General features: G+C 52.6%; 2 protein-coding genes across 3 annotated transcripts in view; both read right to left on the bottom strand.

Moving 5' to 3' along the window:
* The window catches only part of HOXC4 (homeobox C4), a 140,191-nt gene that overhangs the window by 118,650 nt on the left and 12,805 nt on the right, over positions 1–8,736 (bottom strand). The window lies entirely within an intron of this gene.
* On the bottom strand, positions 3,737–7,766 carry HOXC8 (homeobox C8). Its single transcript, XM_003939250.4, has 2 exons — positions 6,693–7,766; positions 3,737–5,311 (listed from the first exon to the last, which is right to left on the bottom strand). Exons 1-2 carry the CDS (start codon positions 7,126–7,128, stop codon positions 5,019–5,021), a joined length of 729 nt encoding a protein of 242 aa, XP_003939299.1. The 5' UTR covers positions 7,129–7,766; the 3' UTR covers positions 3,737–5,018.

The following is an 8,736-nucleotide window of genomic DNA, read 5'->3' as shown; positions in this document are numbered from 1 at the left end:
ATCATCCTATGAGGTACCCCTGAAAACCCCCACTCCACCCTAGACAGGAACAGTAGTCGAAGATCACTGGCAACCACCCAACCAAACCTGACCTGGAGTGGTCTGGAGAACCCGGGGGACTAGACCAGCCCTGGGCAAGCCTGCAGTGCAGCAGGAGAGGTGAGAATTGGGGGCAACTTCTAGGATCCTCAAAATGACCCTCAGCCCCGGGGTCCCTTTCTTAGAGAGAATGACATTTTCCCCCAAGACCATCCCTAGTATCAGGTCTTCTCACTTTCTAGTTCAAATGGTGGCTTCATTGAAATCTTTTTACAATTAAAAATAAAATTAAAGCCCAAGATCTTGGTCTCTAGTTCATCTTCTGGGGGAGGGGTGCAAGGCAGGAAGCCTTTTGGAGCCTGTCAGATTGCCCACACCCACCTGCCTTTCTCAGAAAAATTTTCTGATTCACTGTGTGTGCAGCTGGGATGTACTACTGAGGCCTGAAAAAATAACATTTTACTGCCCCGAATTCCACCTTCTGTGCGAAAATTTCTAGCAGCCTATTTTTCCAGACCCCTAATTTTGAAGGTGAGTCCAGAGTAAATTCCCCTATAGAGACTATTTGCCGGGGGAGGGGGTTGCAGCCAGGTCACTCTCCCCACGGGCGGAGATGTGAAGGCCGGCAGCTCTCCACTTGGTCCCGAATCAAGCTGGCATGGGAATCTCAATAGCTGGGTGCCTCAACCCTGACCAAGCGGGGATACCTCGTGCCTTCCCCAAACTTCCTCCGCAGTAAGCAAAGCAGTTCCCTAGGCCAGATGCAGGGACCTCGTTTCTTTTACAAACCCACCCATAAATTTTATAACAGGTAGTTAAAAATTACGACGAGGAAGCCCTGGCCCAGCTTTTCACAATGGGCAGCAGGGAGAATGGGACGGCGCTGCGGGCAGCTCACCGGAAATTTTACTTCTAGACTGTGGCACAACCTATCCTGTTCTCTTTAATTGGGGAGGGGTAACTTTCCCAGCCAGCAGGAAGTCACTGGGGCATCTCATCTGGGGAAGATAAGACTGGGGAGACCAAACGCATTCCCCCATCCCACAGTCCCCCAAGGAGCCCTTCAGGACTCTCATCACCTCTCTCACCCACCCCCCTACCCGAGATCTCTTGCAGGTCCGCACCTTCCTACGCTTATGCAATGAGGGAGTGGAGAGGGAAAAAAAAATTAATCCAGAGAAACGAATTTGCCCCCCAACTTAATAGCTGCATTATTCCATCTCCACGGTTGAGATTAGAATAATAAATTCTAGGCGCAATGAGCGAGATGCTTCAACTCAGCATTTTGAAAGATACTATTTTTCACAAATCACAAATAGCTTTCGGAAGCCACTTTGATTGGCTAATAAAAAAGTAAAGAATGGGAGAGAAAGTCCTATCTGCAGCAGCCGAATGGTCCCCATTCCGGTAATGGGACGGCGGGAGCATTTGGGAGGACGCGATTCTAAAGAGAGCGCATCCCGCTCGCAATTACGTTCCCCCATAAAACGGGTTTTTACCTCCTTTTCTTTCCAAACGAGAAAACAGAGGCGGTGGGCAGAAGGGGTGGGGGAGCGGGTACTTCACGAAGGGGCGGCTGGGACTCCCTCGGTTTAGCCCTCCCTATGCCTGGCATCTCGAGTAAAGCCGGGCGCCAGACGCACCCCGCCCTCCGACGCGCCGGGCTTGGGGCCACGGACGTTGCTGAGCAGGACCAGGGATGAATGGGACATTTGGTGTGGGGAAAAGGCGGCGAGGCCCTTCGGAGCCATTTATTGCGGGTTCATCCTGCTAGGCCACTGGGCCAGATATTTTTATTAATAGCAATCATAATTCCACGTTTAAAAATGAAACGGACCTCGGCGACCTCGGCCGTCCCTTGGAGTATGGAGGACACGCCTGTGGGGAGGCCCGAGGTCAGAGCGAAATGCTCTCTTTTCTGGCCTCCCTGGCGGGTAGCCGGTGTCTCCCACTGAGAACAGGGTTACCTGGCTGGTGCCCCTGCTCACAGCAGGGACCCCAGGTTCGGGTAGATTTCCCGGAGCTTCTGTTCAAAGCTGTCCCAGCTGCCTGCAGCCTGTGCTTCCAATCCGCAGCCTTTCTCGGGCTGCAGGAGATCCCTAGGAAGCCCGACTTAATTCTGTACTCAGACCCGATTTTCAGGCCCGTTTTGCGTGGGGGCCAGTGAGTGACTGGGACGCAGGTGAAATTACATGAAACAAGAGTTGGCCTGGGCCTAGGTCTGGGGAAATCAATGACCAGGAGATAGATAGATGAGTGGGGAGGAAGAGAGAGAGAGAGAGAGAGAGAGAGAGAGAGAGAGAGAGAGAGAGAGAGATAAAGAGAGAGAGAAGAAAAAAATGAAAGAAAGAAAATCTGGCCTCGAAAATATTTCAGCCTTTGGGGGTCTGGTTTTTAAGACCAGAAGATCCTTCCCCTCCCTTTTCCCTTCTCCTGAGTCAGAAGACTTGTATCTCTGGAATTTGGGATTATTTGACCAGAATCTTATTGGCATAAACAGATTTTTTAGTCTAGGACTCTCCAGAGAGTAGTGAGAGACCTCTTTACCCTTGGGTCCCTGAGCCTTGAACTGAAGAATTCTTCATTTTGGGGGATGAAGATGCCAATACAATCCTCTCAACCCTCCGTGGCTGGGGTGGCAGGCTGTCCACTCAGCAGGCCCATTCCCCTGGGCCCACTGCCCACACTGTGGGGGCTGGGTAAGCTGCCCAACTGCTTACCCAGGTGAAGCGGGGAGTAGACTTTAAACAGCCTGAACACAAGTTGGAGTGGATGCAAGCGGGCTGAGTGACAGTGATGACAGTCCTCCTGTACAGAGGACTGAAATTTGAATTTCAGGACGTGGGCTCAGGCTGGTCACCTATGAGCACACCTACTTTCCCTTCCCTTTTCCTTTTCTTCAGGCTTAAGCTTCCTCATCCTTCATTTTTAGCATCCCCCATCCTTAGGCATCTTCAGACAAGCCCTGCAGACAGGCCAGCCAGATGCCTGGAGCCTCACACGTCCCCACCCGGTTCATTATTCTAGTGCTGGGTGCTGGGTGCTGGGGGCCAAGGTTTGGCCACAAGGGGCATGTGGAGATCAGAAGGAACCCCACTATCTCACCCTCGGATCCAGACCCTGGAAGAAAAAGTCATAGTTTTGGGGGAGAAAGAGGGGGGTGGGGACATAGGGCAGATTCTTTGTCTGGGCCCAGCCCAGAGCTGAGGAGGAGAAGGGTGGATGAGTGAGGAAATCTTTCTTCCCATTGGGATCCTGGCATCTAGAAACCAACTTTGTTTGGAACCAAGATTCCCCCAAAGGCATACCTGTACACTCCTTCCTCTCTTAACCAGTGGACTGTTCCTCTTCCTCCTCCTCTCAACCCCTCACCCCCTTCACCTGCCTTCCCAGGCCAGCCTGCTTTCTCAACTCCCAGGCTTATCTCCATGTGTATGTCTCCACCCCAAAGCCAGACTAGTGGAGCAGACCTTTTCCAGAGAGTTGGACAGGGGGATAAGAAGGGAGAGGGTAGAGAATGGGGAAGAGCTGTGGAGAAAAAGCAAGTCATTCCCGCTTCAGTTATTTTTCTTCTTCTTCTTTTTTTTTTTTTTTATTATGACTCACGTATACAATACAAAGTACTTGGACCAGGAACAGGGCTGTAGGGACACAAAATCTACATTCATAGCTGGACATAAAGACAAATGACCAAAAATCATTATTATAGATATATTTTTAACGTTTTTTTTTTTCTTTCGAGCACGTTGCATAAACAGAGAATTCAAGACAGAGTTAACTATACATTCAGTGCAATTTCGTTCTACTCTACTGGGGTTAGAAGCACAATAAAAGCGCACAGGACCGGCGGGCTAGGCAGTCTCAGTTGTTGGGTTTTCTTAGTGAAAGAAGCAGCAACAAACGACAACAAAACCGCATTACGAATACTCTCAAAGCAGGATTTCTCTCTATAGGTAGTGATAAAATACGCTGGAGGTTTTTTTCTTTCTTTTTTTTTTTGATTTTTAATTTTTTTCGCTTTTTTTCTCCTATAGCAGGATTTTAAATTTTTTTTTCTCTTTTTCTTTTTCAAGATTATTGCAGGTTCCCTTTAGGTAGTATGTTAAAGGTGTATTATCAGTATTATTATTATTTTCATGATTATGGTAATTTCTGAGCACGAACACCAATGCAGCTCAGAGGAACCCGGGCCCAAGAGAACGGAAATCAAATAGCGAAGGAGAGGAAGGTATGGGCCCGAGTGACCACGGGATGGCTAGGTAGGATTTCAGAGGCGTCTGCAGGCTCCCATCTACTCTTATGGAGATGGGGGAGGGGAGAGACCCACATCTCCTTCAGGTTTCCATCAGGTTCCTAGAGAAAGTCAAGGGGGTTTTTCTAAGCAGGGAGCCCCGGGGTAGGGGAGGGGGAGGGGAGGAGACATTCCTTGCTTTTTTTTTTTTTCCTTATTTCTTTGCATTTGTCTTCCTTCCCTTCCTTTCCTTTCTTCATTTTTTTTCCTGTCCTTTCCTTTTAAAACAAAAGTACATCTAGTCCACTAGTCTCAGCATCACAACAAAGCCACAAGTCCTCTTCTGCATTTCCAGGGGGGCTCCCCTTTAAAATAAATACCAGAGAAGTAGGGAGGTGGGAGTGTGGCAAGAGACAGGCGGAGGAGCACGGAGGCCAGGTCTCAGACCTTAAAATCCAGGAGGAACACAGAAGGGTGGGGGCAGGAACAAGTGTGTGAGTGAGACGGGAGAGTCCGAACTTTTCGCTGTGTCTCGGTCTCCCCCCTCCAGCCCTCCAACAAATAAAGAGCGGGGGGAAGTCCAAAGGTAATAAAACCAGAGCTGCAAGTATCTGACAGGTAGTTAGAGTTGTGAGTGTCATTCTATTCTCTATAAAAGCAAATGACAGTCGTAAACTTCTCAATTTATCTGCTACCATAAAACGAAACTTCAAGGGAGTCGCTAAAAGGGGGGGCCTCTCTTTTTTGCTCAGTCCTTGTTTTCTTCCTTTTCCTCCTCTTCTTTCTCCTCTTCCTCGTTTCCTTCTTCCTCCACCTTCTCCTCGTCTCGCGCTCCGGGCAGTTTATCCTTGTTGTTCTCCTTTTTCCACTTCATCCTTCGGTTCTGGAACCAGATCTTCACTTGTCTCTCGGTCAGTCCCAGGGCATGAGAGACTTCAATCCGACGCTTTCGTGTCAAGTAAGGATTAAAGAGAAACTCCTTTTCTAGTTCCAAGGTCTGATACCGGCTGTAAGTTTGCCGTCCACTGCGCCTCCCCGGAGCTGGACAGAAGAAAACCCCAGTCTGGTTATGTTTGAGTGGGGGCTGGTCTGCCCTTGCCACGCTTCCTCCTCTAAAGTGCCCCTCTCTGATCTCCTCAGTTCCCCTCCCTTCTGTGGAAGCGGCCGGAGCTGAAGGCAGACAGGGACAGGAAAGTTGGGGGACTGTTTTGGTTTGGCTGCACCTTGAGAGGTGGGGTGGGGGTGGAGGCTGGGGTCTGTTTGGAAACTGGGGCCCTTCAGGAACTGGGGGAGCCCTGTAGAATCCCCCCCCTCCCCAACCAGGCCTGTAATCCTAGGGACTGGCCTTCGCAGCTTTGTTTACAAGTGCAGCTTGGCATTTAGTGAGCAAGGCTGGGGACAGAGTCTGTTTCCAAAAGAAAGGAAAAAAAGCTGTGGGCAAAGAAGAAGGGCTCTGCCCACTGCCCTCTCCTGTGTCTCTCTGCCTAATGCTTTTCCGATAAGAAAAATAATTGATCTGCTGGAATGTATCACCGCTCCGCCTGATTGCTAACTGGAGACCAGCAAATAAATCATGGGCCATCCCCGCCGGAACTTGTCGCTTTCTCTCTTCCCCCTGTACTTCGAAATTGGGCCATGAGGGGCCACCCTTGCAGGGGCTCTTGACCTGAGCTACTCTGCAGGTCTCAGGGAGACCCCAGAAGTCCTCCACTGGGGAAGCTGGCTAGGGTCTTCTGGACCTCAGAGATCCCTAATCTGCCTGGCCCCTTTCCTTTTGAGCACTCTTTTCCACCTCCTCTCAGGCTCCCCTGTCTTCTCCCAACTGGGGGAAGTACAGAAAAGTTGGGGTAGTGGCCCTCAGGCTGGTTCTCTGAGAGGAGGCTGTGGGTGCCCTAGAGAGACGGAGAGCCTGCCCTTAGAGTCTCACCACTCTCTGGCTAGCGCAGAGAAACAGGGGTCTCCCTTTGCCTCAAGACAGCCTGGCCACTGTCCTGGACCCTAGGCTCCCTGCCTCTGCAGAAACTGGTTTGTTCCAAAGGCTGACAACCTCAGGGTACTCAGGGTACCATTCCCAACCACCTCCCCAACTTTGACTCTAGAGATGGGGAGTGGGAGAGTCAGAGGAGTCAGAGAGAGACAGACAGACAGAGATGGAGAAAATGATCTTTAACCCTTTGCAGCCCCACAGCAGCTTTCCCCACCTTCACCCCAATCCCCTAAATGTTCTAGGCACCCCCTCCCCGCCCCGCCCCAGCGGAACCTTCCCAACCTCGAGAAACCCACCCAGGCACGGGGGTGGGGGTGGGGCGGGAGAGACCCCAAAGCCGGGAGAAAAAGCGAGGGCAGACAAAAAGGAGGCGAGGGAGGGGGGAAAGACCCCGGAGCGCGGGAGACCAAGGGGGAAAGAGAAAAGGCTTCTCACCGTGGGGTCTCATCCATGGAAACATGAGGCTGGGAGACGAGTTTTGATTTAAGTGGCCTTGTCCTTCGCTACTGTTAGTGTTGGCGGAGGATTTACAGTCGGGATATTGCACCACGCTCGCCTCTTGCTGAGCCCCATAAAGGGACTGTCTGGGGAGCGCCTCGTAGCCATAGAATTTGGAGGCGTCTCCGTGGCAGCTAAGCGAGCACGGGTTCTGCTGGTAGCCTGAGTTGGAGATGCCGGAGGTGCCGTGGTGGAAGAAGTCTTGGACGTGGTGCGAAGCGTGCTGGAAGCCGGGCGCCGAGCCGCCGGGCCCGTATACCAGCGCATGGCTCCTGCCCACGCTCTGAGGGAACCGGCAGTCGTAATAGGCCGGTTCCAGGGACTCGCCGCCTTTGTATTTGGAGAACAGGGGGTTGACGAAGTAGGAGCTCATGCTGGGTACATGAAAACCCGCGGCCCCCTCCCCTCTGGCTCACGACTCCCCCGCCCGGTACCCCCGAAACTCCCCTCCCCCCGGGACCGAACCCCAGGCCGGCTGGCTGCCCGGGACTGGGCTGGGCTGGTGGGCTGGGGGCTGGGCAGGTTGGGGGCGCCTCGGTGCTGAGCTCGGCCGGCTCAGCAGAGCTCCCGGGGCTGAGGCGCGGGCGGCGGCGGGCGGCGAGCGGGCGGCGGCGGCGCTCCTCACTGTCGGTAGGTAGAGCTCGCGCTCTCTCACTTAGCTCTTTCCTTTAACAGCCCAGGCGAATTCCTCAGACTCCCGGCGGTGGCGGCGCTTACACGCGATTCGCGTTCATCAATCCACGACATGAAGACAGGCGAGAGAGAGAGAGAGAGAGAGAGAGAGAGAGAGAGAGATGGCGGGGGTTGAGGGGTACAGGGCTGGGGAGACCTGGAGGAAAGGGAGGGGAGGAGAGGGGGAGGGATGGGGGTGTGTGGTGTGTGTAGGGGGTGGTGAGCCAGCCCCAGCTAATGGCTGGGATCAGCTTTTCCAGGGTAGGAATTTAGATGTGAAGGTGCCTCTCGCCCCCAATCTTGCTTCTCTTTTCCTTCCTCTCAGAGAGAGAGAGAGAGAGAGAGAGAGCGAGAGACACCTGAGCCAGCAGGTCAACCCAGGTTACCTCAACAGGTATAAGACCTCCAAGGGGATGAATGCCTGCAAGCCAGGGCAGGGCCCCCGACCCAAAAGATGGGCTCCCTAGGGGGGGTCCCTAAGTCTGGAGACTTTGAAGAGGAACAAGTATACCTATCCCCAAACACTTCAGGCATCAGACCCTCCATCCCCTGGCCCCTCCCCAGGGTCCAAAGCTGTCCTGTCTTCCTTAGATCCTGGAGACCGGCTTGCTGCCTGCTATGGGGAGAGGAGAGGGTCAGAGGTGGTGGGGGCTGCGGAAAACTCCAGACACCCAGTCAGGGCCACACTGCCCCTTCATACACCAACCCCTGCATGGAGCAGGAAACCCAGGCAATGGCCACAAGCTTGGCTAGGGGCTCTGAGAGCAAAGCTGCTTTTGGAGACTAAAAGGAAAGGGCAGCTGTGTGTGCCTGGCTTCTGGCTGGGCTGATTCAGGACATTTCTTCTTAGGAGACTGTTTGCATCTGACTTAGAGGGGACTGGAGCAGGCCTCTTACTTGTCCCCATATACTCCCATCCCATAGGAAATGCCAGCTCAACCTGGTGGGGTTCCTGGCTTCACTGCCGCCCCCTCTTCCCCAGGCAGGCTGCCCAGGCCAGGATGTGGATGAAAACTGTCAACAGACACTCTTTAAATATTTATCCACATTTTCTCTGGGGGGTTCCCCCTAGCCCCAAGACTGAATACATTCAACTTAATTCTAATGGATTAAAGAACCTTAGTCCATCAGCACCCTTCTCTGGCCATAAGTGTGTGCAGGGATTAACACAGACAGAGAGAAAAGGAAGAAAGTGAGAGTATATGCGTGCGGTGTGTATACGAATGAAAGAGGAGTAAGAATGATTTTTCCAGTCCTCTCCCTCACCAGGGTGTGAGGTTGTTACACCCAGGCAATCCTGGTGCACACT

The sequence above is a fragment of the Saimiri boliviensis genome, chromosome 7 (assembly GCF_048565385.1).
Source record: "Saimiri boliviensis isolate mSaiBol1 chromosome 7, mSaiBol1.pri, whole genome shotgun sequence".
Classification (NCBI taxonomy): Eukaryota; Metazoa; Chordata; class Mammalia; order Primates; family Cebidae; genus Saimiri; species Saimiri boliviensis.
This window is presented reverse-complemented; position numbering and strand designations above follow the sequence as displayed.